We start from the raw sequence: 22,721 nt of genomic DNA on the forward strand, positions 1-22,721 counted from the left end.
GAGAAGCTATCACTCCGACTCCGAATATACTCAAGATGAAGGTGTTGCCGGTCTAGCACTTGTGTCAACCAACTCCTATGACATATTTGACTCACCAAATTAAGGAATTGGAAGATGCATCATGGCTAAAGGCAAAAAGGTATCACACCCCGAGTATGTTGATTTCAATAGTGATGAAGATGACTTGTTAGGTGATGATGATTTACTTGTTGACAACTCTAGTGATGAATACTATGATGAAACATCAATTAATCATGCTAATCAAGATAAAACGAATGACAATGATAACGAGAAGATTGAGCACCAAACTAAAGAACTAAACACTCTTAAGTTAGCTCATGAAACTACCTTGGAAGATCACCGAGAACTTTTAAAGACTCATGAGAAGTTACACTTTGAAAAGCTCAACCTTGAGCAAGAGCATGCATTTTTAAATGCAATCAATGATGATCTTCGCAAGAAAAGTTCTTCTTACATTGCCAAGTGTTTACTCTTATCTACTTACATGCCACAAGTCAAGTCTAGTAACAAGAGTAAGAAAGATTCTTCTTCTAGTAGTAACAATAATCATGCTAAATCCAATGCTGTTGCTTCTAGTAATTCTCTTGATTCCACTACCAATTCTCTTAGCCAAGTTACACTTGAGCAAGAAAATAGCTTATTGAACGGAATTATAGAGAAGGGTGTCTACAAGAGCCTTGCCGGAAGTAAGCAATTTGAGAAAATTGTATGCAGACAAGGAAGGCACCGGAAGAATCAAGGTGTTGCTTTTGAACGAAAGTTCAATGCCAATGGATTTGAGTGGGAAGAAGATCAATACCCCAAGACGAAGTTTGTTCCCCAACAAGAGAATTATGATCCTACTTCTTTCTAGGGACACAAGCTGAGGATGATCTTCCACCACAAGACCACAAGCAAAAAGGCAAGGACAAGCTTCAATAGGAGATTGATGCATTTGAAGAAGCTCCCAAGGTCTTGGTCAAGTGGGTTCCCAAGACTACATCAAGTTCTACTTCATCAAGTTCCACTACAACCCCAAGGATTCCCATCAAGATGATGTGGATCCCAAAGAAGAATGACTAGAGAGTTCTTGAGGGTGACTCCGCCACTATTCTTCACTCACATCATTTTGGCAAGGACAAGTGCAATCAACTTCCACATCTTGCACTAGTTCAAGGAGTCACAAACTCTCTTGTTGGTAAGACAAGGGACAAGGTAACCTAATGCTTTCATGGACATCATCTTGTGTGTGCATCACTCTTTGTCTATGGATATCCTTGCTTGTTCTTTGTGGGACTAACCCGTGTAGGTATTAAAAGTGCAACTCACTCCGACGGATTGCTCCAAATGATCTACAACAACATTGAGCATCCACATCTTTGATACGTCTCCAATGTATCTTTAATTTTTGATTGCTCCATGCTATTATATTACCCGTTTTGGATGTTTATGGGCTTTACTAAACACTTTTATATCATTTTTTGGGACTAACCTATTAACCGGAGGCCCAGCCCAGATTGCTGTGTTTTGCCTATTTCAGTGTTTCGCAGAAAAGGAATATCAAACGGAGTCCAAACGGAATGAAACCTTCGGGAGAGTTAGTTTTGGAACATAAGCAATCCAGGAGACTTGGAGTAGATGTCAGGAAAGCAACGAGGCATGGAGGCGCGCCCTACCCCCTGGGCGCGCCCCCACCCTCGTGGGCCCCTCGTGGCTCCCCTGGCCGACTTCTTTCGCCTATATATATATCCATATATCCTAAAAACATCGAGGAGCACAATAGATCGGGAGTTCCGCCGCCGCAAGCCTCTATAGCCACCAAAAACCAATCAAGACCCTGTTCTGGCACCCTGCTGGAGGGGGGATCCCTCACCGGTGGCCATCTTCATCATCCCGGCTCTCTCCATGATGAGGAGGGAGTAGTTCACCCTTGGGGCTGAGGGTATGTACCAGTAGTTATGTGTTTGATCTCTCTCTCTCTCTCTCTCTCTCTCTCTCTCTCTCGTGTTCTTGATTCGGCACGATCTTGATGTATCGCGAGCTTTGCTATTATAGTTGGATCTTATGATGTTTCTCCCCCTCTACTCTCTTGTAATGGATTGAGTTTTCCCTTTGAAGTTATCTTATCGGATTGAGTCTTTAAGGATTTGCGAACACTTGATGGATGTCTTGCACGTGCTTATCTATGGTGACAATGGGATATTCACATGATCTACTTGATGTATGTTTTGGTGATCAACTTGCGGGTTCAGTGACCTTGAGAACTTACGCATAGGGGTTGGCACACGTTTTCGTCTTGACTCTCCGGTAGAAACTTTGGGGCACTCTTTGAAGTACTTTGCGTTGGTTGAATAGATAAATTTGAGATTGTGTGATGCATATCGTATAATCATGCCCATGGATACTTGAGGTGACATTAGGGTTTTGGTTGATTTGTGTCTTAAGGTGTTATTCTAGTACGAACTCTATGATAGATCGAATGGAAAGAATAGCTTCGTGTTATTTTACTACAGATCTTGAATAGATCGATCAGAAAGGATAACTTTGAGGTGGCTTCATACCCTACAATAATCTCTTCGTTTGTTCTCCGCTATTAGTGACTTTGGAGTGACTCTTTGTTGCATGTTGAGGGATAGTTATATGATCCAGTTATGTTATTATTGTTGAGAGAATTTGCACTAGTTAAAGTATGAACCTTAGGCCTTGTTTCCTAGCATTGCAATACCGTTTACGCGCACTTTTACCACTAGTTACCTTGCTGTTTTTATATTTTCAGATTACAAAAACCTATATCTTCCATCCATATTGCACTTGTATCATCATCTCTTCGCCGAACTAGTGCACCTATACAATTTACCATTGTATTGGGTGTGTTGGGGACACAAGAGACTCTTTGTTATTTGGTTGCAGGGTTGTTTGAGAGATACCATCTTCATCCTACGCCTCCCACGGATTGATAAACCTTAGGTCATCCACTTGAGGTAAATTTGCTACTGTCCTACAAAGCTCTGCACTTGGAGGCCCAACAACGTCTACAAGAAGAAGGTTGCGTAGTAGACATCAATCTTCAACACCTACATGAAGTCATCATCGACAAAACCCAAGGTTAGTTCATCCCTCTTAGGGGGGATCTCACATCTAGGGGGAGCTTTACTCTAAAGAATTGAGCTAAAGCAACTCAAATGATATGAACACAACAATGCTTTATGTAAACTAGTCGTCAACCCGTGCACCTGCACGGGCTAGCAGTTAAGGAACATAAAGTAAACACTAAAGATGTAAATTCATATGTATGTCTCACCAACTGGTACACCTATATTTCAGCATTCTTTGCTTAAGTACATATACGCTATATGCACATTTATGTAAATTAAACATGTATATCAGATCTTGTATTCAGATTTATGCAAGCATTTACTCATCTCTATAAAACATGTATATCGAGAGAGTGTATATCATCCGCAAAAAAAAACATGTATATCAGATCTTGTATTTAGAAGTATGCGCTTTTATGGCAGCTTTTTATTGCTTATGTAAATAAATGTTTGACATAAAAGCTTGAGATGAATTGTTGTACCGAAATTTGAAAAGGAATTACACATAAAGTAAGACATAGATCTCTCATGACCACAAAAAGTAATAGATCCATGCTGGATCTGGATATACTCTGATGCTTGACATGTATTGGAAATATAGTACATGCAGTACCATCAACAGATCATTATGTAAATCTGAAACTAATTTTGATAATTTAAGGTAAGGGCAAAACCTTCAGGTTACAGTGACACAATTGGCTTTTCCTGATCTATTAGCATAACATGTATGCTTCCATGAAATATCGTGAGGAATTTCTTTTCAATAAAAGAATTTGTGAAGTAGCTCTTATTAGTTGAATATGAAAGATAACTACTTAGAAACAATTATTTGTTATCTCAAAGGATAACTCTAAGAGGAACTTCTGGAAAAAAACTGGAATTTGTTTTTACATAGGATCATGTGGGCATGTGGCAATAGCTCTAACAGAAAAAGGGTAGTGTCAATCAAGTTACTGAAAATCAACCTTTCTTGGTATCTTAAAAAAACTAATAGTGAAACATTGTGATCAGATGCATAAATAATCTATCAAATCAATAGTCGGCAATTTGGATACTTTTTCTGACTGAAAAAATAGCGCATTATAGCGCTGCTGATAGAATGCCATAGTGTGTTGATAATAGTCTCGCTAGATAAATCAATGTATACAATGTCTCGCTAATAGCATCCTATCGTGCGATATAGCACTGTAATAGCGTACTTTAAGACCGGTGCTACTTTGTTATAGGGCACTACTTTTTTCATTTCCTTTGCCTATGAAACTACAGTTGTTTGCTATTATCGAGCGAGAAAATTATGTGCATATAAATATTTAACCGTGCACCTAGTTCCATCATGAAACTACAGTCGTCTGAAGGATGTCCAGATGATTTAATCTTGCTGTTTTATTTCTCTCATGTCTAGCTCCCTACATGTTTCATTGAACTTTACTTCATGTTCTGAATTTAAATGCAGTGATGTTGTGTTTTGTCAAGAAAAAAGGAAAGGGAATGAATCTGAGTGTGCAGCAGTAATCTGGAAAAGAAAACAATCATGGTATGTAAGGTAAACTTCCTTCGAACCTAATGAAATCTGACACACACACACACACACACACACACACACACACACACACACACACACACACACACATGCACACGCGCGCTCGCACACACACGTGTCATAGATAGTGCTTGTTTACAGAATAGTAATCATTTAGGCTGAACAGAACGCCATTTAATGATGTATATATGCAGGATAATGTACATGTAGGAATGGTTAAGCTGAAGGATTTTGCGCCAAACTGCAGTAAATATGTTCAATAGCCCTACAACTAATCAGTTCACGATTAATAGGACCATGTTTGTTAAGAGCATCATAAAGTTATAGCAGAGCAGTTGAGCGGCAGAGTGGTCGAGAGGAGTGGCACGCGGCATGAGGAGAGATGGGGATTTTGCGGTTTCAATGCGCACGCTCACAGTTATGAAGGTGCATAATTAATTAACCTGTACCTCACGTGTGCAGCATGATCATTACAGATTATAATATAAGTTAATTTGATGATTTAGAAACAAACAGATCAGGGGGTTGTGGAGCCAGAAAGGAGGAGTTGAGAGGCGGCAGCTAGAAAGAGGAGATCGGATGTCGCATGTAGGGGATCAACGTGGGCTTTCTTTTTTTCCCAACAAAACAAACTCAGACCTAGGATTAACGTGGATCCTTGAAAACTGACTTTTAATACATGTAAGTTAGGTCAGGTTGGCTCTTTTTTCCATCACAACAGGAGAGAGATGCGTACGTGAGAGATTAAGAGATTTGGATCATGAGGGAGATATACGTGAGATATTTTTTTGGGAGATACATGAGAGATTGGGGGAGTTGGATCGTGGGAGTTTTTTTTATTTTAACAGATTGAGATATTTGAACCATGAGGCAGTTGGACTTGAGGGAGATATACGTGAGATTGTTTTTTTTGGGGGGGATATACATGAGATATGGGGAGAGTTGGATCGTGGGAGTTTTTTTAGGGAATCTGTAGAGACGTGGCATCTCTTGTTTTTTGCTTGGCCTAAGATTTATTGAGTGGATCTATACCATAATAATTCGGTCCCACCAGAGATGAACGGTTCATAAATTCTAATTAACCTGGTAATTTCTTGGGAGTCTGTAATTAGTATAGGTAGGTATAGAAGTGGTAACCCCACTTGAGCTTAAATGATGAGTATGACCTATGATCAAATGTTCTCATTTGACTCCTAAGTCAATATACTCATATATAGATGACCTAGTCATCGCCAATTATTTGATAGATGCTAGAATTGTTTGTGCATGCTTTGCCACATATTTCATTTGCCATCTTATTGCGTGAGCATGTTGGTTGCATATTTTACTCATTCGAGGACATCCACTTGTTGCTTTGTCTGTTGGGCTCCTTTTCTTTTGCCAAGTGGATGGATAAGAATGCCTAAGAACCTTCTCTAGCTATCTATGCTTTTCTCATCTCAAACTCTATTCATGCTACATCACAAAGTTTGATCAAGTCAGATTTGAACCACTCTATGTGAAGAGCACTCAGAGTCCCCAATTCGTCATAGACTTAAACTTCCAAAACCTCTTTGTGCATTTCGGTCTGACCGAGAAATCCATTTCGGTCAAACCGAGTTCACTAAGTTTATCTATGTTTACATCTCGGTGCAACCGATTTGAACACTTCGGTCACACCGAGTTGCAGCAACCGCTTGCGATTCTGCAATCTCAGTGCCACCGAGTTGTTCCACTCGATCACACCGACAGGGTCAGGATATAAATACCCATGGGTGAGATTTTGGAAATTACTTCAAATCCTCTCAGCCCGCGCGTGTCCTGCTCTGCCCCCTCGGGTCTCCGGATCGTATCCTCGCCGCCAACGACCTCTCGCCGTTGGATTCTGCCGCCATCGACGGATTCTGCTCCGCCGTTGCCGCCGTAGCGAACACTCGCTGTTCTAGGGTACGTGTTCGACCCCTTCTGCTGTCATTTTCACTCCGATTCCTAGCACAAGGACAATGCCATGTTTCTTGCCACAAATGAGATTAATCTATCAAGCTAAATCTTACTTAGGTCTAGATTGATTTGAAAATTTTAAGGTTAGCCCTCCGCAGAACTCATCTCGGACCGACCGGAATGTAGAAATCGGTCTCACTGATTCAGCTTAGGCCATTGCACATGCGCTTTTTGGTCTGACCGAAACGTGAAAATCGATGTGACCGAGTTCAGGATTCTGCGAAACCCTAGCAATCTCGGTGCCACCGAACTATGACTCGGTCCAACCGAGTTCACTAGTTTAGGATCCAAGTGTTGCTTCGGTATCACCGAGTTTGTCAATTCGGAAGCTCCGAGATCAACTCTGTAGAGAAATAAAACTAAGCTTTTTGACTCAATTTTTTTTTTTGCAAAACCTCTGTACTTTGTGATGCTCATCTACTCTACCTCATCTAGAACCTATTCACAGGGTCTGCTGACAGTTTGCCTGCAAGATGTCTGACCAGAGTGACAGCCAGAACAGGTCTGACTAGAGTGACAGCCAGAATAGGTCTGAACAGCAAGAGCAGTTGAGTGAGGGCACTAGTCCCTCTAGCAGCTATTATGAGGGCAGCAGGAGCACACCTAGTAACTTGCCCAAGGCAGATACTAGAACAAGGAAGAAGAGTACGTCTGATTCAGAGGATGAAGACTATGTTGCAGCTGAGGATGAGGCCACTTCCAAGAAGAAGGTGGTGAAGACAGAGTTTGGCATTGCTGCATCAATTAGGCCAGGCATGAACAGAAAGGCACTGGCTAGGAGAGTACCTACATCCAAGCCAAGGAAAGTTGCCACAAGTGAAACTTTGAAGTTCACCATTGAATCTGAAGAAGAGGTAGCTGGTGAGGACAATAAGAAGAAGAGGGCAAGAACAACAACAGCCAAAGTACTTGGAAAATCTTCAATGGTGAGATCTGATGATGAAGAGGAAGAGGATGCCGCTCCAGCACCTAAGGCACAGAAGCTCATGGGAGATGCCACTCCAACACCTAAGGAACATACCTGCCGAGGAGAAGAACAAGGCCCCAGTGCCTGAAGCTGAAGAAGAGGAAGCTGAAGCCCAAGTGCTAAGGAAGCTAAAGCCAAAGATCCCAAACCATAATGATGCACATCCTGTTGCAGAGGACATGAGGATCAGGAAGGATGCAGGACTGAGACAGTGGAGGAAGGCTGATCCATATGCTGTCAGGAGGAAAACTGTTTTGGATTACACATTCCATACAAAGGAACAACAAGATTTCTATGAGACAATCCTGCTTGACAAGAAGCCCATAGTGTGTGACATGAGATGGGTTGACTGGACCTACATTAGAGAGAATGAAGATCACTTCCCAGGTGTTTATGACAACTTCAAGGCATGTGAAGTGGACAAGTTTGTTGGTCAGAAGCTCACAAAGTGGAATGATGAGCTGATCATGCAATTCTACTCTCTCTGCTCATTTCTATCCAGATGGCAGAATTGTATGGATGTCAGAGGGTACAAGGTACCAGTCTACAGTTGATGAGTTGGCTAGACTGATCAATGCCCCAGAAGCTCATGAAGATGACTTGGATGTCTATCTACACTACTTATAAAAGATCAAACATAATCTTTTTTAAACACACCCAACAAAATGTACACGGACTACTTACCACCATATGATTAAGCCCACAATACTTAATCTAACGGCTAGCCTTAACCTAATCTGTTCCCTGTGTGCATTTAGCAATTTACATGGACTGACCGTACTCCACCGCATACCGCAGAGGAAAAGACCCCACGCCCCCATCGGCAACTACAATTACGCAGGGCATGCAATCTTTAATTGCCACCAATTAACCTCCCTCCCTTAATTACCGCTTGCCGCTTAACCTAATCCATCTCTCCGAACGCAGCCTATATCAAATATCACGAACGGGAGAAAATCCCCAAGGGTCTACAAGCCGCCCTCACTACCAGCGAGCGCCGCCGTCGGGGCACGCGAGATGCATGTCGTTGCCAGGCACGCGAGCCACCATCGGGGACGCATGAGCCACCTTCTTCCGGGCACCCACGCGTCGTCTCCCACTGAGTCAACTGACGCGCTACGCGTTTGGCCCCTGATTCTCCGCCACCTCGCCATCCGCGCTCGACGCCTGATCTCGTGGCGCCTCACCCACCGGACCTCACCCTACCATGCCGGACGACCCTGCTTTCTCTCTGGGTCTGAATGATTCCTTATATTCTCGCCTCTGCAACTTATGGTTTGTTGTTATCAACAAAACATATCTGCACATTCTCTTGTATCTCCGCCTCCTTTGGTAAGATGTGTCTCAAATTCTAACCTCATTGGCATGATCCTATTTGTCATTACAGCATGAACAAGAGATTCAATCCCCCAGGTTCATGATGCATATATGGGTGAGTTCTGAATTTTGTTTAATATTGAGAGAATATTGGTGTTCTCCTTTTGTTCTTAATTTTCACCTCCCATCATCAGGATTTGCTCCACAACATGGTGGTTGTACATGCTTGCAATGGCACGATGATAGCAAGGAATCCCAGTTGCACTTCTCTTCCTCTATTCAGGTGTGCTCACTTCAGTTTTCTGATGTATTATGTTCTACATGTTGGCCAATTGTTATCTCTGGGCTACTTCATCTCTGCCTTCTTTAGGAATATTCCGTGTGTGATTGCTACCACTTCTACTGAAAATCAAAAGTCTCCTGTACTATAGCCACTTTAATGTCAGGGATTTAGATTATTTTACGCATTTGTGCTACAGATTTTAATAGTAGTGATATTCCTGCTATTTTACGGGTTAGTCCTGCCACCGTGATGCATGAGTGTTGGCAACTATAATTCGGTCAGCGTTTACTATGAAAGAAGGAACTACAAGTGTTTTGTAGTCATATGACTTCTTGTGTTATGAGAGTAACTAGCATGTGTTATGTGAAATATAACAATGTGATTTGATGTCATATCTATGAAAATAGACGTACTTGAGATTTACTTTGCTGAGAGGTATGCTCCCTTGGCTGCATCAACTGTGAATTCAATCCATAGCAACTTGAATTTCTGCATTTGTATGTCTGCTAGAATTGTGCACAAATTGTTTGTCTTGTGTGATGTTAACTGTTAGGGATGGCCAGATGTAGAAGATGATGTTAATGCCTGCTCAACGGCCATCATGAGATGGCGCGAGAGGGAATCCATTTGGGAGACCGGGGACGGAACATCAGGCAGCAGTGGAGTACAACAGGCAGCACTCGAGAAGATCAAAGGGGGAGAGTTCGATTCAGTATGCATCTAGCAAGTGCCTTCATCCTCACACCACCATGATAGGAGGTGCTCGTCACCATTTTCTCGCGCCACCATGAGATGAGAAGGGTTTTGCGGTTGTGGAGTGAAGTGAAGTGGGAACCACACGGTAAGTACTATAAATATATTGTAATATGATACATGCTTGCGAAGTGTATTTTCTTTTTTGTGTTTTATTGCGAAACTATTATTGATCTCCTATGTTGTGTGTTGACGAAAGAGCAACCTAAATGATGTTTCAATAACGAATATGAATAAAGTGAAGACATCTCAAAAGGAGATGGACAATGTTATACAAGTAAATTTATTGGACTATAGCAATAGAAAATTTTATTGCTTCATTTTTATTTTCCCTTCCCGATGTATTTTTACTTGTTATCAGCTTAGAATAGATGATATCTCACAATCAAATTTGAAGGTACTCTTTCTCGCAATATTTTTTGAAGTTACTCTACAAAATTCATAACACGGTTGGGCATTATAGTCCATTACATTATGTTCCATTTCTCCACCATTATATGCTCTTTATTTGTGGTTGCATTGCTTTAACCAATTGTCTATTCATTTACATTGTTTTTCTGCTTGTATTATGTTCTGTCAGCTGTACTGGACTGCATGGCCACCATTGTTCTTCCTTTGAAGAACTTCTCATTGTTGCTCAAAATACATACATGATGATAGCTAGATGAATATGGTGTCTAGCTTTATCTTCAAGCACTTAGAGTGTCTTTAGTTGGATCTTTGAATTCATGTTTGTTGTGGTTAATTTATGCGGGTGTGATTCGTAATACATATATTTTTGAATGGAGCATTGGTCGAGACGTGCCTTGCACGTGCAATCTTACTAGTGCCAAGAAGAAGAAGGATCATAACTCAATGGCAAGCATGTACAAGGATATTCCTAATGTAGACCTGGAGACTCACAAGTTTGGCTCAGTGAAGCACTTGCTGTCAGGGCTGCCAACTATCAATACCATTCTGAGGCACACTCTGTTGCCAAAATCTGGAGATCACAGAATGATAAGAGGACACTCCATCAACTTGCTGCATATATTTGATGTCCCTCAAAAGTTCAAAGTGATGAGTCTGATTGTGGAAACAATCAAGAGGACTACTGCATATCAGAAGAGGTCTTGTGGGTACGCTCCACAAATTCAGGTGCTCATCAACTCCAAGATGGGCACAGGCACATATCTGTTGGACAAGGAGCATTTACCCCTCAGGCCAGACTTTGAGGACAACATTGTTGTCATGAATGAGGAAGATCCTTCCTCAGTGCAAGCACATGAAAAGAGAGAAAGGCAAGGGCTGAGAAAGCTGCAAAGATGCCAATAGCTGAAGAGGCATCTCAGGTGTTCTTGAAGAGCAAACAAGATCATCTTGGGTATCTGATCCAATCCACCTTCAGGATTGAGAAGGGCTTGGCCACCCTGACTCAAAACCAGGAGAGCTTGGAGAGGATCATTGAGAAGAAATTCTATGATCTTGATGTCAAGGTAACTGAGATTCAGTCAGTGGTTGAGCAACTTCAGGAGGAAGTGGAGGAGAAGAAGGGCAAGTCTACTATAGAAGCTTTCACTAGAGTATCCAGAAGTCAGAGGTCTACTGCAGTGCCTGTCCCAGATACAAGAGCTACTACATCTGCACCAGCAGCCACAACTTCAGTGCCACCAGCTCCAGCAGCCACTCCACCAGCTCCAGCTACATCTACAGAAGCTTTCATCCTTGGAGTCATCTCTACACCACCTCATGAAGACCAAGCCTGAGAGAGGCATAGCACTATGCATATTTTAACTTTTTGGTAACTTGTTGCCAAAGGGGGAGAAATATGTATAGATCATAGTCTGAGAGAGAGAGAGTGTGTGTTGTTTTGCCTCTCTTTGCATTTTATTTGCTTGAACTTTATTGTGTGTTTGCTTGATACACTATGTCTTTTGTGAGATACTTGGATGATCATGTGTTTGATCATATGCTACTTTAATGTGTGCTTGAATGATATTATCCTTCATATCCATTTATGATCATTCACTTTGCTTGGTGATGAGTGCATGATTTCAATTATTATCATTTTGAGCGCTCCACCAAGATGTATGTGACATGCAAGAGTAACCCATGATCCTAACACATTTTGCATTTGCAGTCCAAAGCAAATTTTAAATAATGCACAAATTTAGGGGGAGCTCTTGTTTGTCACATACTTCTCAAAGTGATAATGTATTTCAATCTTATTATCATTTGTCAAAGCTTTGATCTATATGTTGTCATCAATTACCAAAAAGGGGGAGATTGAAAGTGCCATTACAAGATATACCTCATTGAACTAATGCCATTACAAGATAAATATTTCAGGAAAGTTCAACGACTGGCATGGCACGGATAAGGAATGTGGACCCCTCAAAATGCTAAGGACAAAAGATTGGCTCAAGATTTAAAGTCAAAGACTCTACATTTTCCATTTTAATGAGCCAAGATCACATTGAGTCTATAGGAAAGCCAATACTATTAAAAGGGGATGATGTGTTTCTTAATGGCTTGCTTGCTCAAATTGATTAGTGATATGCTCCAAAAGCCCTCAACCACTTCCTCATATCCACATATGTCCCAAACCAAAAGTCAAACTTGGCCCCACCGATTTGATCCATCCGGCGCAACCGAGTTCATTTTACATAGCCACTGCTAGAAACCCTAGTCTTTTCGGCCTCACCGATAGGGATCTCGGTCTCACTGAGATGGGGTTGCAAACTCTCTATTTCCCTTCGTAACGTATTGGTCAAACCGAAATGAGCGATCGGTCCTATCGAGTCTGTAATGCAAACTCCCTGTTTCCTTTTCATAACGCTTCGGTCCCACCGAGACGAGCGAATCGGTCCCACCGAGTTTGCCTCACCAACTCTCTGTTAGCTTATTACCAAAGTCGGTCCAACCGAGTTTGAGTAATCAGTCCAAACGAGATTACGTTATGCCCTAACCCTAATGATATCGGTCCCACCGAGATGACATGTCGGTCCCACCGAAATTGCCTAATGGTCACATATGTACTAAATCGGTCCGACGAGTTTACTAATTCGGTCCCACCGAGTTTGGTGTAATGTGTGTAATGGTTAGATTTTGTGTGGAGGCTATATATACCGCTCCACCCTAGCCTTTCCCAAGTTGCTTTCCACTCAAATCATCTTTCCACCAAATCCAATCCTATGAGAGTGAGTTGAGTGTTGGGGAGACTATCATTTTAATTACAAGAGCAAGGAGGTCATCATCAACACACCATCTATTACCTTCTGGAGAGTGGTGTCTCTAGATTGGTTAGGTGTCACTTGGGAGCCTCCAACAAGATTGTGGAGTTAACCAAGGAGTTTGTAAGGGCAATGAGATCGCCTACTTTGTGAAGATCTACCCTAGTGAGGCAAGTCCTTCGTGGGCGATGGCCATGGTGGGATAGACAAGGTTGTTTCTTTGGGGACTCTTCGTGGGTGGAGCCCTCCGTGGACTTGCGCAGCCGTTATCCTTCGTGGGTTGAAGTCTCCATCAACGTGTATGTACGATAGCACCACCCATCGGAACCACGACAAAAACATCCGTGTCTCCTATTGCGTTTGCACTCTCAAAACCCATCCCTTTACATTCTTGCAAGTTGCATGCTTTACTTTCCGCCGCTCATATACTTTTTGCATGCTTGCTTGAATTGTGTTAAGATTGCTTGACTTGTGCTAAGTTGTTAAAATCTGCCAAGAACTAAAATTGGGAAAAGGTTAAGTTTTTATTTGGTCAAGTAGTCTAATCACCCCCCTGTAGACATACTTTCGATCCTATAGAAGGTTACTCAGATCCAATCAACTGTGGAGAAATTTGAGGAAGAGCTTGAAGAAAGGAATGAAGGACCAACAACAGATGCATTTCAGCAAGTGCCTAGGGCACCAAGGTATTCGGATGTGCCAGTTGCTAGTGATACCAGGGCAACAATGTCAGCACCTGCAGCAACTGCCTCAGTGATTCCTCCAGTTTCAACTCCTCCAGATCCACACACGTTAGCTGAAGCTTTTGCAGACAGACTCCTCTCAACGCCATCTATGCACACCGAAGCAACCGAACAGAAGACCCCTTCAGAAGCTCCCGGAGATCGTGCCTAGAGTGTCGTATAGCACTATGCATTTTCAAGCTTTTTGGTAACTTGTTGCCAAAGGGGGAAAAAGTGTATAGATCATTAGCCTTCGAGACAGAGAGCGTTTTGCCTTTTTGTTGCCTCTCTTGCTACTTTGGTCTTTTTGCTTTGATCGTTTGCATGCTACAATATTTGTGCTTGTGTGTGAGATACTCTTATGATCATATGTTTGATCATATTATGCTTTAATGTGTGCTTGCCTGATGATATGTTTATGATCAATCATGTTTGTCCTTGGTGATCAGTGCATGTTTCTTATAGCTTATCATTTTGAGCGCTCCACCAAGATGTATGTGACATGGAAGAGTGACCCATGATCCTAATCGATTGTGCATTTGCATTCAAAAGAAAAATTTTAATAATGCACAAATTTAGGGGGACCTCTTGCTTATCACATACTTCTCAAAGAGATGATGTATTTCATTAATATTATCATTTGTCGAAGCTTTGATCTATATGTTGTCATCAATTACCAAAAAGGGGGAGATTGAAAGTGCAACTAATCCTCGGGTGGTTTTGGTAATTCATAACAACATATAGCTCATTGAACTAATATCCATTCAAGTTAAATGTTTCAGAAAATTCAATGATTGGCATGGCATGGACTAGAGATGTGGACCCCTAAAAATGCTAAGGACAAAGATTGGCAAAGACTCAAGACTCTTCATTTTCATTTTAGTGATCCAACATCACATTGAGTCCATAGGAAAGCCAATACTATTAAAAGGGGATGAGGTGTTGCTTAATGGTCTACTTGCTCAAAGTGCTTAGTGATATTGCTCCAAAACCCTCAACCACTTTATCATTCCCACAAATGTCCAAAACCTAAAGTCAAACTCGACCCCGCCGATTTGATCTATCCGGCACCACCGAGTTCATTTGACATAGCCATAGCCAGAAACCCTAATCAATTCGGTCACACCTATACGGCTCTCGGGCTCACCAAGATGGCTTTGCAAACTCTCTATTTACCTTCGTAACATTTCGGTCTAACCGAAATGAGCGATCGGTCCCACCGAGTTCGCATTGCAAACTCTCTGTTTCCTTTTCGTAACATTTCGGTCTCACCGAAATGAGCGATCGGCCCCACCGAGTTGATCTCATCGGTCCCACCGAGATTCCTAATGTTCACATTTTGAACTAAATCGGTCTCACCGAGTTTCTCTATTCAGTCTGATTGAGTTGGGTCAAATGTGTGTAACAGTTGGATTTTGTGTGGAGGCTATATAGACCCCTCCATTACCTTCTCCATTTGTGAGAGAGCCATCAGAATGTGCCCACACTTTCACTACTCATTTTCTGAGAGAAAACCACCTACTCATGTGTTGAGACCAAGACATTCCAATCCAACCACAAGAATCTTGATCTCTAGCCTTCCCCAAGTTGCTTTCCACTCAAATCATCTTTCCACCATAGCCAAATCTATGAGAGAGAGTTTATTGTTGGGGAGACAATTAGTTGAAGCACAAGAGCAAGGAGTTCATCATCAACACACCATCTATTACCTTTTGGCGAGTGGTGTCTCCTAGATTGGTTTAGTGTCACTTGGTGCCTCCGTCAAGATTGTGGAGATGAACCAAAGAGATTGTAAGGGCAAGGAAATCACCTACTTCGTGAAGATCTACCCAAGTGAGGCAAGTCCTTCATGGGCGATGGCCATGGTGGGATAGACAAGTTTGCTTCTTCATGGACCCTTCGTGGGTGGAGCCCTCCGTGGACTCACGCAACCGTTACCCTTCGTGGGTTGAAGTCTCCATCAACGTGGATGTACGATAGCACCATCTATCGGAACCATGCCAAAAATCTCCATGTCTACATTGCGTTTGCCTTCTCCAAACCCTTGCCTATACCTTCATATGCAATGTTTTACTTTCCGCTGCTACACTCTTAGAATTGCATGTGTAGTTTGATTGCTTGACTTGTGCTAAGTTGCTAAAATCTGCCAAGACTTAAAATTGGCAAAAGGCTAGATTTTTATTTGGTCAAGTAGTCTAATCACCCCCTCGAGACCTACTTTCAATCCTACACTACCAAACTTTCTTTTACTACTACTCACAGCACTTGCAGAGAATACATCATTGAAAACTGCTTATCAATTCCTTCTGCTTCTCATTGGGTTCGATACTCTTACTTATCGAAACAACTACGATTGATTCACTATACTTGTGAGTCGTCAGCGGTGTGTTTGGTGGCCTTCGAAGATTTGATGCAATTTGTGATGGGGTCAGGCTGTCTGGTCCGACGTGGCGGACGCGCCCGGGCCTCCTCATACCCGCCCTAGATTTTTGCTCGATGTGAGAGGTGCCGGTCAGCCCGAGTGTTTAGTGACGGTAACAGGAGCCTGTCTGGGTTGGTTTTTTTCTTACCAGTCAGTGACCGGTCCGTCTACCTGAGCTTTTGAGGCAGGTTTGAAGCGACCGGCTCTAGATGCTCTAAGAGCGTCTATGCTGAGATGCCCATCCTTTACCTCATAGAGCCAAGCTAGGTATAGACAACGCAATATTCAATGTGAGAGAGGGGAGGGGGATATGGAGGGAGGTTCCACGGTGTAGTACGACACCATGTGGATTTGTCCTTGCGTGTGGGTTGATACAAAGTGCAAATGTGGGCACCTTCTCCCCACCAAGATAAACACTTTATATATTGTGTATGACATCTATATATATGTGCACTTGAAATTTAAGTACAACTGTACAAGTCACTTGTGTTTTGCTTATTTGGTAAGTATAAGGCAATATTCGTCGCAACACAATCATCATACATGTTGTAAATTATAATGGTGCTTTCATTTTTTTAACTATGTTTTGATTAATATCTCTATTTCTATATTTATTGCTCTGTGACAAGGCACGGGCATTCAGCTAGTTTTTAGGTAAGAGAAAAACCTTGTCTTTTTTTAGACAAGAGAGATAAGAAATAGACAAAAAGGTGTGCATTGAGTGTCCAGAATAGCTAGTATGGCCAAAAAAAGAACTATGACACACCTTAATTCCATCTCTCTTCTCTTGGCAAAGAGGCACCGCTATTCCCTCCACACCACACATCCTATTCTCCTCGAAACAAAACCAATCACCGACTACTTCGCCAACATCGTTTCCAGCATTAACCCCCATGAACGTTCGATTGCACGACATATCATGCAAATAGAACGGCCAAGAGCTGAAATCATGAGCAGCAAGCGGGTGGATGAGTCGGAGCTAAGGAAGGTCTTCCAGATGTTCGACAAGAATGGTGACGGCCAGGTCACCAAGAAAGAGCTAAGTGAGTTGCTCAAGAACCTAGGGATCTACATTGCAGGCGACGAGATGGACGCGACCATGGCCAAGATTGATACCAATGGTGATGGTTGCATCGACGTCGAGGAGTTCGGCCTACTATATCGCTCCATCCTTGATGAAGGCGATGGGCCTAACGGTGGCAACATGGGCGACGAGGAGGAGGAGATGAGGGAGGCGTTCAGTGTCTTCGACCAGAACGGTGACGGCTACATCACCATTGAAGAGTTGTGGTCCGTGCTGGCAAGCCTCGGCCTCAAGCAGGGTCGCACCGTTGAGGAATGCCGCCAAATGATCAACAAGGTCGATGTCAATGGCGACGGCCGCGTCGACTTCAAGGAGTTCAGCCAGATGATGCGTGGTGGCGCGGCCGGTCGTGAGGATTGACTTTATTGCATGGGAATGGTTCATTGTGGCACTATTAGTAGTTGTAGATAATTAATTGACTTTAACATGCCAATGATTCAATGTGGATTGTATACATAAATACAAATACATGACGTATGAAACGACCAACTCTTCTCTTTTATAAAGACGGTGAGGCTGCCTTTGTCCATGTTCTCAGTTTTTGGCTGGAGTGGATTCATTATACGTTGTAAATGGTATTTATCACACAAAACGGTCGGGTGAAGAAGCAAGTTTTCCCCCTATCCACTCCTTTGATGATCCTGCAGGCGGCAGGGGAGGCAAAGCGCCGCCATCGGGCCCGCACCCCCCTCTTCCTCCTCTTGGTGGTAGGTGTTAAGAAATAAAAATATATGATCAATTGTATGGGAGGGATACTTCCCAAGAGGTGTCTGTTGGGGAAGAGGTGTCTCCCCAACACACCCCTTCAGCCTGTATATAAGTGGGTCTCCACATTGCAATGGAACTAGTAGATCATTCGTGTCTCTTTTTTGTCTCTTTTACTTTGATACTACAACACGTTATCAGCACATAGACTCTCCTAAGAGAGCAATAGGGCGACGGTTGATTCTTTCGCTCACTGACGGAGCGATTTCATCGACTAAGGAAAATCAATTGGCATGCACATGCAAGCACTCCGCGATGGTGGCAATGGATTTGTTTCCCTGCGCTCCACTGCGGCACGGATTGCTGTAGAATCGACTGCCTAAATTGCTAAAGGCGACGGTTCCATCAGCCTTTGCGGCGATGCCCCCTCGGCCAAAATAACTGGAGCATGGCCGAAGTGCTCACAGAGATGCGTAATCAAATCCATCAAATGGATCGATGGTCATCGGTCTGCATATGCACTCACTAAATTAATGCGCTGATTGATCGATTATGAGCATGTACTAGTTTTGAATGAAGGAACTAACCATTGTGTATGTTCGTCTTTGTTGCTGCTGATCGGGACGACGATCCATCGCGGTGGGAGCGCCTGACAAGCGGCCTCAGCGTGCAGGCGTCCAGCAACGAGCGATCTGGCGGCCAAACGGCTCATCGTGGCAACCGGCTACGCGTGTGCCTTAACGCGGCGCATTCATCCGTTCAAGAAATTAATCAGGAAAATTTGATCGTCTTCTTCTGATTAAATCGACAGTCTAATGATTGATTGTGTTTTCATGTACGCCCATGCATGCGAGGGCGACTTCACTGAATGGATCAATCGTACTACAAGCAAGATTGAAAAGTCGATTGAGAACTGGATCGCAATGGTGGTGCCCTCTGTCCAGAGGTAAGCGGAGAGGCAGAAGCATGCTCATTTTGTCATCTCCGACACCGCACGTCGCTCCACGAGAGGTGCTCCTCGGCAGCGACTCTGTTTCTCTCAGTACAGGCGCCAATGGATGCGCCTCCCAACGTGGCCGGTAACCTCGGCCTCAACGCTTGGCTCCCCGCGCACTGCCGCTGGTGATGGTGGCAGCCAACGGCCTGCGCAGCGCTACCCGGCCCCCGGTGCAGCGGTGCGGCCAAGAATGGCGGCTCAAGGAGAGGCAAAGCCGGCGGCGACTCCCGGCGGCGATTGGTAATCGCACGAGGAAAAGAGAAGCCTATCTCCTTGGGGCTATTTTACAAATTAGCCCTTGGATTATTCTCTTATAAGTCCTTGCAGTTTCTGTTTAAGCCCTTAGGCTTATAAGACCGTGAGGTTTAGCCCTCAGTCTTATTGAAAATTGCAAACGAGTCATCTGACTCGTTGGACTTAGCGGTTTAGCCTCCAGGCTTACTGTTACACTTTAACCATATGATTATTGTTATTTGCGTTTTATGTCTTCTGGGCTTCAGAGCAAATACACATGATAGACCATCAGGTCTTGCTAAATTGCATAATAATTGATTATGCATCATTTTACATCATGTAAAATGACCGTTTGAGGTCCCAAGTCCTCATATGTGTTGCACAAGTATGTTTATACTTCTGCATTTATTTGTATTACATGTGTAACACTGTTGCAAAGAAATATGTTGATTCCATTATTTGCATAAAATGTGGAACTCGCTTGCAAATTTGGGAAACATAAGGTAATGAAGTGTATGAAACTGCCAGACTATGTCAATTTTACATTTCTCACAAGGAAATGGACAAATGCTATCTACTGCATAACTGCAGATTATTCACCATTATTGTGTGGTCTACGTGTCATTTCGACATAATGACTACCTTCAATTTGGCACACAACTTATGGATTGCATTATGGCAACAAATTAATTCGTTCACAACTGTGAGGTCTACACCATCATGTGGTGATTACTTTCAATGTGTTTTTAATTGACACAAGGTTGTGAGATGCTTCATAAGAGTGAGGTCTACACTACTTAGTAGTGATTATCTCCATGTGTTCAAAGCAAAAGTGATGGCACAAAACTTATGACATAGCCATTATGAGGCCTATACTGTTGGTGCCTACCTTCATGATGTTTTTCCAAATACTTGTCAATTTCATAGCATTTGTCATTGGCTGTGACTATAGTGTCAACTACTCCATCAGGAGATGAATCCAAGGCAATGGTGACTATGCTGCATATTATGCTATGAAGAGAATTATGCAAAACACTTGCATATTTTGGTGATTACCTTCCATCCATACACAACTTATGGGACGCCATCATAGCTATGAAGTTTCATGCACAGCTGAGAGGTTCACGCCATTTTATGGTGATTACCTACATGTGTTATAAATAACATAAGGTTGTGGAGGCTATGATCAATGAGAATTGTCCATAAGAGTGAGGCACCACTAGGTGGTCGACTACCTCTATGTGTTTTAAGGAAATTAAAGGTTTGTCCCTTTTGAAGTGACTACCTTTACTTGGAAGATCCACACCAAACTATGGTGTTTTCTCGAAGGCTTGCCCTATGGGTCACTAAGAATCACCATCGCCATGATTATGCTTAGCCATAGCATTTTCATCCTACTTAATTTACTAAAGGTAAATTAATGCATGCGAATTTCATGCAACATATGGCTGACCTTTTTGGAAAGGAAATGCGATGAGATGACATTTGGTGGCAGTAACTATTTAAGATGGGTCATGGACATTAAAGATTTTGTCGACCTGGAGCCTTGTTGCCACAGAAACTCCACCTACAGAAAATGTCATATGGCTATTTATAAATAGCTAAGAATATGCATATTTGCATTTATGTGCCATCGCAATGGCTCGGTTCTCAAACTGAGTATGTAATGGATAATGAATATCCATTTTCCCTCTAAGGCTTCATTGAAGCGAGATATATTGTTATAAGCGTCACATGAATGATTATTCATTCGTATTAAGGACATCAAGTCTGTTGAGGCTTATTATTCTGTTGTCTATAAATCAACACTAAGTTGAGATTATGTGATAAGACGGCTCCAGATACATATCTGACTATAAGTCCTTACTGCACTTTACATTCTCCTAGGATGGTAAACAGAAATATCATCTTTGTTTCAGGTTGCAATGCCTGAAATTCATGCTAGTGCTCTTAGTACTGAGCAATAATGGTTAGAGAACCACGAGGAGTTGAATGTAAAGTGAAGAGAAAAAAATGACAAGTAGAAATTGAGCGTATATCTCAAAAGGGAATGGATCATTTAATTTAAATGATCATAATGACAACTTTCAAGTTTGTCAAAATGGTGGTTTTACGAAATGTTGTACTAATGATTACCAATCAGTCAAGTATTGGGTTGAATCATACCACCGACTCACTGAATGCAAATGATTTTAATGGGATAAGTTTGAAGTTCTACTTCAAAAGGAAACAACCAGAGAATATTCTGGCATAATAGAAGGAGAATAGACTCCTCTATATTGATGGTATGCTTGTGGAATGATATTCCGAGGATATTTTGGAGATATCGTGTAGGCTCCTAGTTATCCCTAAATATCATTAGCCTATAATTGTACTACTACATATAGTATAAATTGCAACATCTTGTCCCTCGGACATGATAGTTGAGATAATTGAGTGTATGAATCAGTTCATACTCAATCTTGTTGCATACATAATAATTTTTCCTCCTTTATCATCAAGGTATTGGATGATTAGAGAAATTATTGACAATTCTGTTGGCCACAACTTGACAAGTTGCAATATTCCCAACAATCATGAGATTGTTTTGTGCATTGCACGTGACATTGGGGAATTAATTTTAAGGCACTCTCACCTTAAAATTTGAAATGAGCCATCCAATATTCTTGATTGCATTCAAGAATATGTTTGGATTATTCAACCATTATCTGGGTTATGTTGGTACTTCATAGTGTTAATAGACGCATCTAAAAGATGGTCTTAGATGTGTATCATCCACAGAACACCATGTGTTTACTGAATTAATTGCTCAAATTGACGAATTTAGAGCAAATTATCCTAACGTGGGATAATGCCATTGGAATGCAAATGTCGTTGAAGTTGATTCACGAGCATTCAATGGTTATATTCAGTATATAGTACATAACCAGAATGGTTTGGCTTGATCTCTTATGAAAGAGATTCAATATTGCTTGGCCAATGTTGCAGAATTGTGATTTACCAACATTTTGTTGATGGTAACATGCGGTCTCACACTCCGCATATTTGGTCTAAATGAGATCAAATGATACTGCATCCCCTTGCAGTTTGTACGTGGAAATAAGTGAAGTATTTCCCATCTGCGGTAATTCGGTTGCATACCGATATCACCACCCTAGCGTACATCATGGGCCTTCACATATGGTTGGGATCTATGTGAGGAATAACTATGGTATGCTCGTTAATCCGCGGAATACCTTAACCCTAGCAAGTGAGTTATTTGCAGCCCATACGCTGATTGCTTTTGCAATAAGAACATTTTTTGGCATTAGGGGGAGATGAGTACCACAGAAAATGCCAGAAAATGGATAAGAAATGTCATAGACATTTTGTCCACGTACTTAAGAATCTGAACTCCAGGTTCAGGTTAT

The 22,721-nt window shown here is 42.2% G+C and overlaps 1 protein-coding gene across 1 annotated transcript; it reads left to right on the forward strand.

Annotated features, from left to right (window-relative positions):
- The first annotated feature begins 17,108 nt into the window (after positions 1 to 17,108).
- On the forward strand, positions 17,109 to 18,025 carry LOC119289831 (calmodulin-like protein 7). Its single transcript, XM_037569039.1, has one exon. The coding sequence runs from the start codon at positions 17,211 to 17,213 to the stop codon at positions 17,733 to 17,735; it is 525 nt and encodes a 174-aa protein (XP_037424936.1). The 5' UTR covers positions 17,109 to 17,210; the 3' UTR covers positions 17,736 to 18,025.
- The last annotated feature ends 4,696 nt before the right edge of the window (positions 18,026 to 22,721 follow it).

Source organism: Triticum dicoccoides, chromosome 4A (genome assembly GCF_002162155.2).
Source record: "Triticum dicoccoides isolate Atlit2015 ecotype Zavitan chromosome 4A, WEW_v2.0, whole genome shotgun sequence".
NCBI classification, from domain to species: domain Eukaryota; kingdom Viridiplantae; phylum Streptophyta; class Magnoliopsida; order Poales; family Poaceae; genus Triticum; species Triticum dicoccoides.

What these genes read in the sequence shown, in the direction of transcription:
- LOC119289831 (XM_037569039.1), top strand. Translation starts at nt 17,211, where the DNA reads ATGCAAATAGAACGGCCAAGAGCTGAAATCATGAGCAGCAAGCGGGTG.